The following is a 16,356-nucleotide window of genomic DNA, read 5'->3' on the forward strand; positions in this document are numbered from 1 at the left end:
CCAGTCAACCTGATCACACCCTCTCTCCAACTATCATTGGCTACGTGTGCAACGTTATGGGGCCCAGCTGATTCACTTTTTGACTTCTGTCCACTCACTTTGTTTTTACTATTTATTTAATTCGATCCATTATTTAATCAGCAATTGCATGTAGCCTGGTTAGTTAAACGTATCTGTGTGATAAGCGTGAGGGCCTGGGTTCGAGCCCTACTCTCAGCGCTTTATTTTTTATCAATTGTATGTTATTGTTTCCCCAAAGATTCCATGATGCACTCCTACACCTGGATACCATGCGCCCTTAGCATCTCAACCACCAGATTATCATGGAGCCATATCTAACGACTCTAGAAATGCTTCCCATTATGCACCCCCATTCTCCAGCCATCAGATCTCCACAATGCTTGATCCAATGGCTCTAAAAGCGCAGTCCATCAGGAATCCTCACAGATCATCCACACTGGATCCAACGCCCATTACTTCACTCATTTTAATTGTTTTTTTTGTTTGTTTTCTTTCCGATCCTTTTTTGTAATTAACATATAATTAACTAATTAATTCACCAATTAGATTTATACATTTTAATTTAGTATAATTAGGATTAAAATTAATTTAGTTAGGATAGTTTTAATTAAGTTTAATATTTTTATCATTTAATTAAAAACAATTACGTTAAAATGCTTTATTTAGTCAACCTAATTAAGATTAGCAATTAACATTAGGGTTTAATTTAGATATTAGGACTAACAATTAAATTAATTTAGGGTTAATTGTATATAATTAATTAGGATTAATGTTAATTTAATAACTAATTAACTTAGGTTGTTACTATAACCCTAATTTTTCTAACGCTCGAATCTTCGATTCTTCTCCCCCCTCTATAAATCTCTGTGATTGTCGCATGTGTGCTTATTTACTGCTTACTTTTAAAATTCTAGAAATTGTTGTATAGGACGCAAGTTTTTCGTAATAGCGTAGATTCATTTTCTGCACTTTAAATTCCTACTTATATTTCAACTGTTAGATGTATGTTTAATTAGGTGTGCACGGAAAGATAATGAAATCAAACGCTAGCTAACTTTAACCCAAGATAATATACTCGAATCTAACTCATTCGCACACACTCACCCCTAGGGTACACCCCTCTTGGTTGCCTTACGAATAATGGTCGTGTCCCTCGAATATAGAGGTACCATTAGCAAAAGTCCCTACGATTTAAATCATCAAAGATCATGGTCCCTCGATGACCCCGGTGTTGCCTACGAATACATGATCTTGTCCCTCGAATTGATGCCTATGAAAAGATGATTGTCCCTTCAAATTTGCTAAAGGTACCTCTATCATGTTGCCTTTAAACGACCATTCGATGACCCTTTGATGTCCCTTCACATCTAATGCATAGGACTTCCTACCCACTTATGGTATGGATAGCCACTATGATCATGCGATGACTCTTCGATGTCCCTTTCAATCTTCGTGGATCCCTATGGGGATCTGTCGAGATGGGTATGGGGAAAAATATTTCCCCGTGGTGGGAATTGGGGACGGGGATGGGGAATAAATTTGGACACGGGGTGGGGAGCGGAGACGCATCCTCTGAACATTCTTTGAAATTGTAGGATTAAGTCTCTGTTGTGGTTGAACTACTAGTTTGAATTCTTTCTCAAGTTTGATTTTATACTTATAGTAAGATGGACTATTCCCTTCAAGTCAGAAACTTTCAATCCAAGTGCTTCTTTATTAACTCTCAATATTCTCATGATATTTTCTTATTGAAACTTAGATAAGGATTTATTAGTTATAGCTAGTTTCATTTGTTAGTCACTCGAGAAATTAAACTTTAAATGTAAAGGGAGCTCTTTCAATTCAAGAATATTAGATTTTTTTAGTTTCTGCTTGTTCTATGATCTTTTCTATTTTCATTCAAATCTTCAATCTCTCTTAATATTTTCTCTACTTTGAATGCTTTAAATCGACGCAGACACTCTTCGACTTCATTGTCTTTCGATAGACAACACCGGTGACTCACTTTGAGGTAATTCCTTAACTACCTCTTCAACTTCATCAACATGATAACATTGAATATTTTCTTTATGATGTCGCATTGCTTCAAACACATTGAAAGTTATATGTTTATTATTAAATCTCGGTATAAGTTCTCCAAATTCCACATCAATGAAAGCTCCATTTGTTGCACACAAAAAACTTTCCATAAGTAAAGTTACTTCGACATCTTCATCCATTTTTAAAATAACAAAACTTATTAGGAATAATAAATTATCCACTTTAACTAACACATCTTCAAACACAACATAAGGATAAGTGATTGATCTACCTGATAATGTGAGAGTTATCTTTGTTGATTTGGCATCACCACAATTAAAATTCTTCTTCATATTTTTTAAATAAAAAGGAGGATTATATTAATAATCTAACAAAAAGGAATACAAGAGACACAAGAGGGGGACCAAGCCAAAACCTCTTAAGTACAAAGCCTAAGCCTATGGGTACCCGCCTTATCTAACAAGTAATCCGGTCTAATATCTCCATGCACAGAATTAAACCAAGTGAAGTTTTTGCTTTTAAACTTGATATTAGCCAGGATATCTGCACAAAAATTGGCCTCTCTAAAGATATGCGAGATAATAAAATCAATTCTAAGAGTATACACCCAACACGTAAGCCAACGAAATTTGAGAATCCAAGGCACCAAATAAACATACGCAAAAGCCTTCACCACTAACATACAGTCTGTTTCCAGCCATAATTTAGACCAATCCAGCTGCTTGGCCTTTTCAATAGCTAAGATTGCTGCCATGAATCCTACAACTACTGAATTTTCAGGGCTTAAAAACATACTAAAGTTAAACAAATGGTTAGCATTATCATCCCTGAACAGGCTCCCACAAGAAGCCAAGAGCGGATTACCCGAAGCAACCCCATCAATGTTGCATTTAATCCAACCTCGAGCAGGCGGACACCAAAGAACTTCCACAGCGGACAAAGGCTTACGGGGATGGATGCCTATGTCAAAGGCTTTAAGCATAGAGAAGCACCTCATAGAGTTATTAGCCTTTTTAGAAGTTAAATTTCCCACCAATTTAGCCTTGGCAGCAATATGGGAGATGCAGTGCTTCCAATGAGTAGCATTGTTGTCAAATTAGAGTTTGTTTCTTGTCTGCAAAATTTGGTAAAAAGAGTAGACTATGATTGCTTTGATAACTGAAAGGGCTTGAGGGTTCCACGATTCTTCTAATATCTTGAGGCAGTCTGCCATGTTGTTGATTGGGTAAGACAATTGAAGCCTCCCACAAAGCCAAAGCCAAATTTCATTGCAAATTTGCACGAGAAGAACATATAGGTAGCTGTTTCAGCAGCTTCTTGGCAAAGAGAGCAGGTAGAAGGAAAAGATAAACCACATAGAGTTATATTTTCATCAGTGGATACGCGATTGTGCAAGATTTTCCACACGAGCATAGGGTGTCCTAGAGCTGAGTCTTTGTCCCAGGGGAAGTGAGACCATTTCTCTGTCCATGAAGTCTTAGTGATCATGTTGTAGGCATGTTTAATGGAAAGCATTCCACATTCCACATTCCTCCAAACCAAAGCATCCTCAAAATCCAATTCAGCCACAGAGAAGGAAGAGATGAAGGATAGAAGACTATGTAAAGCAAGCTAAAAGTTGGCATGCAGTGACCAGGAGCGATTGTTCCAATAATCAGCAACACGGTTCTTAAGGCTAGAGTGATTTTTTTCTGGAATTTTGTATTTGAAGGCCAGGATTGCACCAGCACAATTGTCCAACCCGAAGTTAATTTTCCTTCCATTTCCAATCACCCAAGTGCAATTGTCCATTACCTTGTCATAGACATCCTTGAAGCCTTTCCAAAGAGAGGACTTGATGGAGTACTTGATAATTTTGTTGGCTCTTTTCACCCTTGCTGCTAGAACAGTAGCCCAGGATTGGTTCTGATTGAGGAAATGTCAGCACAAGTGAATGTTAGTAGCTATGTCGTAGTGCTTCAAAGAGATGATGCCAAGGCGTCCTTCAGATTTCTTAGAGCAACATTTCTTCCAAGCAACTGTAATAAGCTTTTTTTTCACATTGCCACTCCAAATGAAATTTCTCATCCATTTGTCACTGCTTTTGATGATACTTGTTGGCCAGTTGTAAATGGTGATGCAGTGCACCATCATACTGTGTATCACAGTCTTGACCATCATGACCCTACCCGCCATAGACAACAATTTTGCTTTCCATGTAGCCAGTTTAATCTTGATGTTATCTGCTAGAAAATTGAAATGTTTAGCTTTAGGTTTACCAGTGAAAATGGGAACTCCTAGACAAATAAAAGGAGGAAAAGCTTTAGTAAAGCCTATGATATCTGCAAGCCTACAGTGTCTTTTCAGAGACATGCCCCCTGCATAGATAATAGACTTTGTTGAGTTGCAAATCTGCCCAGAACATTGTGCATATTCCTTCAGAAGTATGGAAATTACAGTTAGAGACTTTGTATCCCCCCTGCAGAAGATCATGATGTCATCAGCAAATAATGTGTGAGAAGGAACTTTGCAAATTTTAGTGGCTTGAATGAGATTCATCTAGTTGGAGTTCACAAGCTCAGTTATGCCTCTGCTTAAGAAATCCTCAACCGAACAGAAAAGGAGGGGTGAGAGAGGATCCCCTTGCCTAACACCATTAGAACATTTGAAATATCCTACTTGCTTACCATTGAAATTTGAAACAAATAGAAATATTAGCAAAGTTGAGAATAGTGTGTATCCAAGAGCAGAATTTATGACTAAAGCCAAAAGCATTTAGAGTTTTGAGAATGAAATCCCAATTAAGATAGTCAAAAACTTTAGAAATGTCAATTTTAAGAGCTACATTTCCACTGAAACTTTTATTGCCTAGAAGATTTATAGCCTCAGAAGTTAGGCATATTCCATCTTTAATGTTCCTACCAGCAATGAAACCTTTTTGCTCTGTTGAAATAATATTAGAGGAAAAAATAGTAGATAGTTTGTCAGCTAAGATTTTTGAAATGAGTTTATATTTAAAGTTTGCCATAACAATTGGTCTGAAGTGACCAATACTATTAACCTTTTTAATTTTAGGAAGTATGATAAGAGTATTGGCATTAAAGTTGGGAAGAATCCTTCCCTGCAAAAAGAATTGATTAGCATTGTCTGCTACTAGATTAGAGAGTGCGTGGCCTTAACTTAAACTTACTGATGGAGAAAAAAATAGTAAGATTCAGTTGAATTAATAGCTATCTAAGGACATTTTGACAAAAAAAAATATTAATTTAAACAATCATTACTTATCTTACCATTAAAAGTAATATTTATTTATCGTTCGGTAAAATTCCGCATTATCAATAATTTCTTTTCCTTAAGTAAAGAAAATAATTTAGATTTATAATTAAAATTCTTTTTTTTCTAAAATAAAAATTTAAAAGTTAAACAGTACTGTTTTTATGCATGCCTTCAAAATAGGAACTACTGCTGTTTTTTCACATGTCATGAACCCTGTGGCAGAGACAGAAAAACCATGCGTCTTATATATATATATATATATATATATATATATATATATATATATATATATATATATATATATATATATATATATATATATATATATATATATATATATATATATATATATATATATATATATATATATATATATATATATATATATATATATATATATATATATATATATATATATATAAAGAGTTTAAAGATAGTGCACTGACAGTGTAAACTAATTTTACACATTCAACCAATCAAAATTCTTATACCTACCATGTCATATTAGTTTTTTTAAAATTAAAATTGTGTTTTAATTGAATACATGATAGTGATTGGTTGACAGTGTAAAAATATTTTACACTGTCAGTGCATATTCCTTTTTCTCATATATAAATACTAGTAATAAATAATAATCAGATTCAGAACCATTTCTTAAAATGAGGGACTGCCACTTTGCATGGTCATTGAATAAGGGACATATTCATTGATGTTGTTGACTTGGACAGAAGTATCTGCATCATTAATAAATCGGTTCTATTTTCCTAAAGCTAATAATTTCTTATGGATAGACATCATAAGAATCTAACTTCTAAAGCAAGTTTTGATACAGTAACTATTTGGTCATTAGTTTCAATCATAAATGGATAGAAAAGAATCTCATACTACAAATGATTATTTGATGATAAAGATATTGATAGAGGTTTTACTTCAACAAGCTTATATGATTGAATCATTGACTAACTAATGCACTAAATTGATCTATTTGCTTACATCATCTCTATATTTTCTTTTAGTTCTTCTGAGATGTGGAACACTTAGAATTCTCAAACTTTATCATTCAGATGGAACTAATAAATTTACCCACGAATGTTTACTTCTTTTCAACCAAACAGCGGGGCTTTTAGTAGACTCGATTGGATTTTGATTTCTAATGGATGGGGGAATCATTTGAGTGATGTGTTCCAATGAACTCTTTCTAGAGATGTTTTTGGTCATTGTTCAATTATCTTTATGAGTGTGTTTGGATGACACAATTAAGAATTTTCAAGGAATTTAAAATTCTAAGCAATTCAAATGATTCAATTGAAATTCATTCAATTTTAAATTCTTTTGTTTGGATGAAGTATTAAAATGATTCATTGTTAAATTTTTTGGTCATTTTCATCAATTTTAAAACTTTTGGGCCAAATTTAAAATATGAAAAATAGAGACTAATTTGCAATTTTTGAAAAATTTAAGGGACCATTTTGTAAATTTAGAAAAATATTAGGGACTTATTTGCAATTTTATGAAAATATTTGGGATAAATTTATAATTTTAACAAAATATAAGGATCATTTTACAAATTTAGAAAAATTAATAATAAACAACTTAACACTCAAGTTATGGAGCAATTTCAAATTCTTTACTTTTTGGTGTCATTTGAAATTCTTTAAATTTAATTTGAATAAATTACTTCATAAATTTACATCATTTTAACAATTTTCCATATTTTTTATCCAAACAATAAATTTTGATCAAATTATTTTCAATTCCCTCAAAAAATTACTTTCCCTCATTAAAATGCTTCATTCAAACACACTCTAAGAGTGTGTTTGAACGAGGTAATTTGAAAATTTAAAGGAATTTAAAATTCAAAACAATTCAAATGATTCAATTGAAATCTATTCATTTTTAAATTATTTTATTTGGATGAAATATTAAGATAATTCATTGTTAGATTTTTGGGGTCATTTTTCTAAAATTTAAATTTTTTGGACCAAAATAAAAAATAAAAAAGTTGGGGTTAATTTGCAATTTTTAAAAATTTGAAGGACCAAATTGTAAATTTAAAAATTATTAAGGACCAATTTGCAATTTTTAAAAATATTTGGAGTCAATTTTATAATTTTTGAAAATATAAAGACCAATTTGTAAAATTTGAAGAAATAATTGTAACAAATACATTTTAAGGAATATGGGAGGAATTTCAAATTTTTTGGTTTGTAGTGTCATTTTAAAATGATTAAATTTAACTTAGATAAAATACTCCATAAATTTTCATCGTTAATTGTGTATCCAAACAATAAACTTAGTACAAATCATTTTAAATTGCCTTAAAACATTACATTACCTCATTAAAATTCTTCATCCAAACTCAATCTAAAAATGCTAATCAGATTTGGGGTCCTAAATTTTTCAAATTCAATAATTATTGGTTATTTCCCGCTAGCTTTCCTAAGCTAGTTCATTCTACCTAGAATGGTTTAGAGATCCAAGGCTGTTAAGAAATGTGGTTAGGCCTAACTCAACCCTACAAAACCGGCTTGTAGGGTGAGGATTGCCTCCACTTATAAGGACATGTTCAGGCCATATATTGTCCGATGTGGGACTCTTAACACACTCCCTCACGCCCAGGACTAGACAACTGGAGCGTGGAAATAAATGGCGGGTGGCCCGATAGCGGAAACCATAGAAGGTGGCCCACCGGATCTTAAACGAGGTTCTTGATACCATGTTAAGAAATGTGGTTAGGCCTAACTCAACCCTACAAAACCGGCTTGTAGGGTGAGGATTGCCCCCACTTATAAAGACATGTTCAGGCCATATATTGTCCGATGTGGGACTCTTAACAAAGACTAAAAAACTTTTGTTTTGTTGGAGAAGTTAAAAGTTGTCAAAGTGATTTCAAAAGCTTGAAATAACCATGTGTTTGGTAATCTTGACACTCATACTGATAGTTTTAACTAAAATACATCAACCCTTAATTATTATTATAAAAATCTTCCACATAATAATTATAATAATAATAAAATATATATATAATTAATTCGTACTATTATTTTAATTTATTTAATTTTTAATTAAAAAACTAATGCTCTCAAACTCGGCTATTTTAATCATTATTTAATTACCAAAATACTTTTATAATATTCAAAATAACTAAAATAGCATAAATCATCAATTTGGACCAAATAGCACACAAATCATTCCTAATATTTAAATAAAATATTAAAATTAAAGAAAAGAAAATAGGGGTGTTATAGCTCACTCAGAAAGAAGGAGTCGAGTTTAATTATGTGTTCTCACCTATTGCGAAACATATTTCCGTTAGAATGTTGTTAGCCATGGTAGCTATGTTCGACTTAGAAGTTGAACAGGTGGATGCGTTGTTAGCCATGGTAGCTATGTTCGACTTAGAAGTTGAACAGGTGGATGCGAAGACCGCTTTCTAGTATGATGATCTAGATGAAACAATCCAGAGATGAGGTAACCAGAAGGGTATGCAGAAACGCGAAAGGAAGATTATGTGTGCAAGCTGAATAGGTCGTTATACGGCCTGAAACAATCTCTTTGTCAATGGAACATGAGATTTGACTAGTTCATGGCACACATAGCTTCCACTAGGAGTCAGTTTGACCACTGTGTTTACTTTAGATTTTGACTTGGAAATTCACTTGTTATTTTGTTGCTTAATGTGCATGATATTTTCATAGCAAGCAACAGTGTTGAGGATGTAATGAAGGTGAAGGCTGAACTCAATAAGGAGTTCGACATGAATGATCTGGGAGTTGCATCCATGATTATTAGGATTGACATCCGAAGAGATAGAAAGCAATTGAGATTATGCTTATCTCAAGAGACATGCCTGAAGAAGATTCTCGGTAAATTTGGTATGTCAAACCCAAAGCTTGTTGTAACACCAACAAATACTCAATTCAAGTTGAGTACGACTCAAAGTCCTAGTACTGAAGTTGAAATAACATATATGAATAGCATTACACATGCTAGTATAGTAGGTTCTTTGATATATGTCATGGTCTGTACGAGGTCCAGTGGCGGAGCCAGAAAAGTTATAAAGCTTGGGAAAAAATTTAAAGACCGCAAATTTACATGGTATATAATATAATAAATAATCATCAATTAAAATAAAAGAGACTCTTCATTTTGTCAACAAAAATATAGTTTAAAATAAAAGAGATAAACATAATCTTATAATAATGAGTTAAATTAAAGGTAAACACTTCGGTACCCTTGAATTTAGTTGGGTATTGGTACCATTATCCAATCAAATACTATGATTCAATGACACGTCCTTTTTTACAATTATTTTATTTTAAAATAAATTCAAATATTAAATTAATTTGCACTTAGAGTATCGGCACCCAATTATTTTTCATGGGTACCTAAGAATTTACCTAAATAAAATTATGAGTGGGTACCTAAGAATGTACCTAAATAAAATTATGAGAGTTACCTAAGAATTTACCTAAATAAAATTACGAGTCAAATGTCATTTTTGAGACTTCTTTGCGGTGATTATTCGAATAATATCAATATCATCAAGTGACTTAAATATCTTCCGCTCGGTGTAATCAAAACAAAACAGTGTTATATACCAATTTAATAATAATACCAATTTATGAATAACCTAAATAACCTAAAAAAATTTCTTCATCAAATTAAAACATATATTATTAATTTAAAATAAAAAAAAATTAAAACCATTACATTAGTTTTAAGAAAATGAAGTTGCCGATATGTTTTCAAGTTATAATATATAACATTATATTAGTTTTAAACTTCTTTTAATTATGCAATTATTTAATTATTTATTTATTTATTTATTTATTTATTTATTTATAAGAAATAATTAAGTTGAAAAGACCATTGGTATTAAAAAAAAAACTTGCAGAATTGATGCCTTAGTCACGTTGCTGCATTGCATATGTTGTGTGAAAATATTATGTATTATATCACCATAATTTCATGTAGAGCCCGGGCATAGGCCCATGCTGACCTTATGGTGGATTCGCCTATGACGAGGCCAGACATAGCATATGTGGTGGCCTTATAAGCACGTATAAGACGAATCTCGGAAAGACGCATCAGCAAGCATTGAAGTAGATTCTAACATACATAAATGAGTCTTTAAGCATAGTACTGATTTAGGGAAGTGGGCAATAAGTACAGTTTTGTGCAACATTGTTATATTGTGTCATTTATGTTATGATTATTGTTTAGAATAAAATAAAATTGGAAATATAGCATTGCTTTCAGTTGGTCATATGGATGGGCTTTTCACCGGTTATTATATAGTATTGTCATATTTTATTTTAATCATATTATTTTTATTTTGCAGATCAAGAATTATGATATCGATGAATATTTTTAGTCATTCGAAGATGAAGATACGTATATATATATATATATATATATATATATATATATATATATATATATATATATATATATAGATATATATATATATATATATATATATATATATATATATATATATATATATATATATATATATATATATATATATATATATATATATATATAGATTAATACGTTTAAGTTTTTTATTAGATGTTAATCATAATTTTGAAGATGTTATTTTGATTATTAACAATGATTGACATTAGGATATACATTTAAGATGTTATTTTGAATTTGAATGATGATTTTCATTTGTGTATTTATCATGAATTGAACGAGTCAAACTATTCATAACTCAAATTTAACTTACTTGTTTTACGAGTTTAGTTTTAAGCTAAAGTTCAATCCATTGAGTTTATAAATCAAATTTAAAAAATTAAATATTAAAATAAATTTTAAATTATTTTTGTGATAATTTGATTCATTGTTGGTCTTAACTCCAAGGTTATATTAAAATTATTGTTATTTAATTTTAATGATTATTATTCACGAGGTTTATAAAATAAGTTGATTTTACAATTAATTAAAATTTCATTTGTTGCAACGGTGAAAAACTGTTGTTGTAGCTTCAAAATTGTTGTTGTCACTAAAGAAGTCATGTATCTACTAGAACATATTTAAAATCAGCAACAACTATAAATCGTTGTGATAGGCTCTAGCAAATTGCTCCCTAAATACCAATCAAAACGGTCTTAAGTTGAGAATGGAGATAAGTCGTTGTTGTTGGAAATTGTGAAAATCGTTCTCTAAGATACTTAAGTTTAATGTACAAATTGTTATTGTTGAAGTATGTCTTAAAACCTTTGATGATGAAGAGAAATAAAACATATTTGAAGGTTGCATAAACCATAAAACCGGAAATTCCATAAAGAATTTCTGAAAGTCGAAAAATAAAAAATCGGGTTAAGAGGCGACGGAGCCGCGGCGGTGGCCAATGGAACTTTGATGAACGGTGGCGGCACTTGGACTTTAGAGACGATGGTCGTCCGATGGCCGGAATCAGCGCAATAGCGGATGACGGCCGAAATCGCGATCGGTGGTAGAGGTCTAGGACGATGTGGCGGCCAGAATGCGCAACAATTTTCCGGCAAGGTAGCGATCGGAGCACGATAGTATTTGGCGGTCTATGTCGGCGGGTCCGTACGGTCGGATCGTAGTCGATCCAACTTAGGAATTTCAAAAAAGCATTAGTTTTCTCGGTTTGCATGCTTTTAGACTTTTCAGTTCGGTCCATGGATTCATTTGCTAATGGATTGTGTTCTGGGCTTTGTTTGTTGGACTTTAGCTATTATAAGTATATATCTCTTACGTATTATTTCAGTGTGGCAATTTTATAGCATTAGAGCAAAAGAGAAATAAAAATTTAGGGTTTTAGGGAAACCTTTTAGAGTTATCTATAAGGGTCAGACAATACTTCTTGATACCTTGGTTTTAAGTGATTCTTATATTGAGAGTTGAAGAGGTTAGGAAACAATTGGGTAGAAAATAAGAGTTTGTTCTTGGGAACTTTGAAGGTCAAGGCTATTTTTCGTAACTCTTTTGTAATCTCTTGTAAAAACTTTCCAAGTATAATGAATTGAAGGGTTGGTCTCTCCCCAGGCGTAGATCTTTTGATCGAACTGCGTGAACAATCTTTTCGCCTTTCTTGGCTTATTTTCTTCTATTATATTTTCTGCTTGTTGGTTTTTATTTTCGAAGACCATTTATTTTGGTTGCTACTGTTCTTTATCCCCACACATTAAATTTCTTGGTGTGATTGAACAGTGAATAATTTCTTCTAATTAATTATTCTATCAATTTCACACCAAGTGGCCACCATGGGGCAAAAGAATATTGTTTATAAGTGATCACCATGGCTAAATAGGAGATCACAAAATTTTCCAGAGACAACGATTTTGGGTTGTGGAAAGTAAAAATGTAACCAATTTTAACTCAAGAGAAGTGTATGGAAGCTGTGAAGGTTGAGGCATCAATGCATACATGTTTTAGTAAAGCAGAGAAGACCGAGATAGTGGATAAGGCCAGGAGTGCCATGATGTGTCTCAGGGATAAATTTCTGAGACATGTTGCCAAGGAGAATACTGCAATTGCAATGTGGGAAAAACTTGAATCCTTGTACATGATCAAGTCTTTGCCTTAGAGGTTGTGTCTAAAATAACATCTCTATTAATTCTGAATGGTGGAGAGCAAATACATTGTGGAGAAGTTGATAGAATTTCACAAGTTCATATTGATGATCTTGAGAATATTGAAGTGAAGATTGATGATGAGGACAAGGCTCTACTCTCGTTGAGTTAATCACCTAGATCTTTTGAACACTTTAAGGATTTCCTCCTTTATCGCAAGGAAGGTACTATCACTTTGGGTGAACTCCAGACGGCGGTAAAATCTAAAGAACTTTCAAAGGAAAAATATTTAAAGATTAAATATGGTGGTGAAGGCTTAATTGTCTCAAGAAGGAGAACCGAGCGTAGAGGGACGTCCAAATCAAAGAGATTTGACAAATTAAAGGTAAAATGTTTTAATTGTCAAAAACACTGTCACTTGAAGAAGGATTGTCATTAGAGAAAGGTCAATGATGACTTTAATCAAGTTGTGGTTGCCTTAGATGAGGATGGTTATGAGAATACTGATGCACTAGTAATATCGAGTCTGGAGACTGATGATAGTTCGTTCATAGACTCAGGTTGCTCTTATCACATTTGTCCAAGAATAGAATACTTTAAGACTTTAAGCTGGTGAAAGGTGGAGTAGTTCACCTTGGTGATGATAAAGCTTACAAGGTTCATGATATTATTACGACCAGACTTAAACTGTTTGATGATCTTGAATTTATTCTTCACAATGTGAGGTATGTTCTAGAACTCAAGTAAAATTTGTTATCTATAAGTATGTTTGATGATCTAGGCTATTGCGCTAGAGTTGAACGCGGAGTGTTGAAGATTTCGCATGATGAAGTAATTATTGCTAAAGGGTCTAAAATATGTGGTCTATATATTTTATAAGGTTCAAATGTTATTATTCGTTCATCATTAACTAATGGAGGCTTCTATGACAAGAAAGATCTACGGGATTTGAGGTCAAGGCATTAAGAATGCCTGGAGGCTATTTCAGAAGTGTATAATGAATTTTAATTTGCAGAAAATAAGAGATAAAAATGCTTGTGATCGTTGAGTTGTTATTGAGTTTTTCGGTTAAGGGTGGTGTTAAAGCAGCTTACTTGGTTGGCAAACAGTTTTTCAGAGGAAAAAAAGTGAAAACCAAGGGATAAACGTTTTAGAAACTATGGCGGAGAAAACTCAGTTTGAGGTGGAGCTTTCTATTATGAATATTAGTAGTAGTGAGGGAACACTTACATGGGTGTCTGATTATCATTTGACATGTGATAAGGTAAGGAGGGAGATTGTAGCACCTCAGAGGGACGATTATGCGAGTCTTGGGTGTTATTCTTTGAATGTGACTGAAGGGTTACAAAATTTAGAAAGAATGGCCTTCAGGGAGGCATTCGAAAGCAGGTGGAGTCAATGATGGGTGAAGAACCTTTCTTGTGGGCTAGTTAGATTACTTACGCAAAAAAGTGTAATTGGAAACAAGTGGATGAAAGTGACGAGATCACGGTTCAAGGATGTCTTGAACTTGTTCAAGGTTATTTATTAGAGTTTCAATATGGTAGAGAGCATCAAGGTGGTTAATGGTTAAATTGACGTCACTACAATTTCAAGTCAAGGTGGAGCTTACAACTGAGTTACAAGAAAATAGTCTTCGCCTTCTGAGATCTCAAGAACAAACTCGTATTTTCACCCAAGTGTTTCACAATCTCTCAAACTCCCAATATATGAATCACTCAAACGCAAAATATCAATAAGTATTATCTGACCCTTCTAGGTAACTCTAAAAGGTTTCCCTTAAATTCTAAACACTTATTTCTTCCTTTTGCTATAAAGCTCTAAAATTGATACACTATAAATACCAGAAGAGATACATATCAGTAATTGCTAAAATCCAACTGATCCATAATAAAATGCAAAATAAAACTCATTAATTGTTAGAATAAAATATTATAAATATCTATCATTTTTTATATTAATTTATAGTATCTCTAAATTAATATAAAATATATATTCAATATTATAACATTAATTAAATGGATCCGCAAACTGAACTGACCAAATCTGATATTTGCCAACCGCCCGAATCAAACATTCTTGTTGCTTTTCGACTTTCTGATTTATGACAATCTCAAAACATATTTTCTTTCTCTTCATCACTCAAAGATTTTAAGGCATACTTCAACAGTAATAATTGATGAATTAATTATATATAGGTGAGCGTTGGTTTGAAATGATTAAGCCTTTGGAGACGGTTATTACCTCTCCCAAACCCGAATCCCCAAACAATCCCTGTTCCCCGCTCCAAACCCAAACGATAATGGAGAATTAAAACCCAAACCCGATTCAAACGGGTTCAGGTTGGATTCGGATATTCCCGCCCCCACCATCTATTTAGTGAAATCAATTTTTTAATAGAAATACTTATTTTTTCCAAAATTAAATTACTTTATAAATAATAAAATAAAACAATTTTAAAAAAATTCATACATACATTTCAAATATTTAAAATAATAAATACAAATCAAAATATCAACAACTTTTGCCTCGTACTTAATATTCTAAATTATCAAAAATATCTAATAATATACACAATGAAATAAACGGGGCGGGTTCGGGGACAAGTTCAGGGTGGGTACTAGTGTCCTCATTACCTGACTCGTCCCCGAATTTTATAATCGGGAAAAACCCGAACCCAAACTCAGTCAAAACGGATTTTCCCTGTCAACTTCAGAGTGGATTCGGATGGGTACCCGCAGGTACGAATTTTATTGTCATGTTTAAATACGACTAAGAACTGGTGTAAAAAGTATTGCTTGAATTAAAATTGAGTAACATATATATCATTACCTCGAAGATTGTATGTCTCAATAGAGCGGATGTTTGAATCTTATAAGCTAATAACTTAGAAGAAATGAACCTTTTAATTCGGAGGCTAATCTTCAAATTTATAATAAACGATCTAGCTTGCATGCCTAACTTTGGCTTTGTTTAGACAAAAACCTCTTAAATGACTTCTTAAAAAAGTCCCTAAAAAGATTAATGTTGTACTCCAACCATGTTTTGCTTATAGGTCATGCTTAAGTCTTCAATTGTGTTATGAGAGATTTAGGAAGACAAGATGAACTATAAGATCAATGCTTCTGAATTACAAGAGAGAAAAATGTCAAACCTCTAAAATTTTAAGATATTTGATATATAAACCACTTCTTTAATAAATTTAATAATTCATTAATTCATAAATAATTTAAAACTTAACCACTCATACTTACACATAATTTCTTATATTTTGAATACATCTTCGTTTTGTTTCTACTTTAAAATTAACTTTTTAAAATATTTGAATTTCCAATATTCGAATGTCAAATATATCATCATTATAAACACAACACACAAAAGAAGCTGTCATAACAAAAGCCCTTAATCAAGTTTGACATTGTACCAAACAAAAATCATATATGAGGGTAATATGATTTGCACAATAACTATAATATAATAGGTATCT

General features: G+C 32.3%; 1 protein-coding gene across 1 annotated transcript; it reads right to left on the reverse strand.

Moving 5' to 3' along the window:
- Positions 1-3,249: 3,249 nt before the first annotated feature.
- LOC131658076 (uncharacterized) lies at positions 3,250-5,068 on the reverse strand. Its single transcript, XM_058927410.1, has 4 exons — positions 4,728-5,068; positions 4,081-4,519; positions 3,856-3,966; positions 3,250-3,672 (listed from the first exon to the last, which is right to left on the reverse strand). Exons 1-4 carry the CDS (start codon positions 5,066-5,068, stop codon positions 3,250-3,252), a joined length of 1,314 nt encoding a protein of 437 aa, XP_058783393.1.
- Between the last annotated feature and the right edge of the window lie 11,288 nt (positions 5,069-16,356).

The sequence above is a fragment of the Vicia villosa genome, linkage group LG3 (genome assembly GCF_029867415.1).
Source record: "Vicia villosa cultivar HV-30 ecotype Madison, WI linkage group LG3, Vvil1.0, whole genome shotgun sequence".
NCBI classification, from domain to species: Eukaryota; Viridiplantae; Streptophyta; class Magnoliopsida; order Fabales; family Fabaceae; genus Vicia; species Vicia villosa.

Bases quoted from the DNA above. Each gene is read 5' to 3' on its own strand.
- LOC131658076 (XM_058927410.1), bottom strand. From the start codon at position 5,068: ATGGCAAACTTTAAATATAAACTCATTTCAAAAATCTTAGCTGACAAA. The intron at 4,520-4,727 runs GTAAGCAAGTAG...GATCTTCTGCAG, and splicing joins ATTTGTTTCAAATTTCAATG to GGGGGATACAAAGTCTCTAA. The intron at 3,673-3,855 runs GTAATGGACAAT...GCCAACTTTTAG, and splicing joins TCAAGGATGTCTATGACAAG to CTTGCTTTACATAGTCTTCT.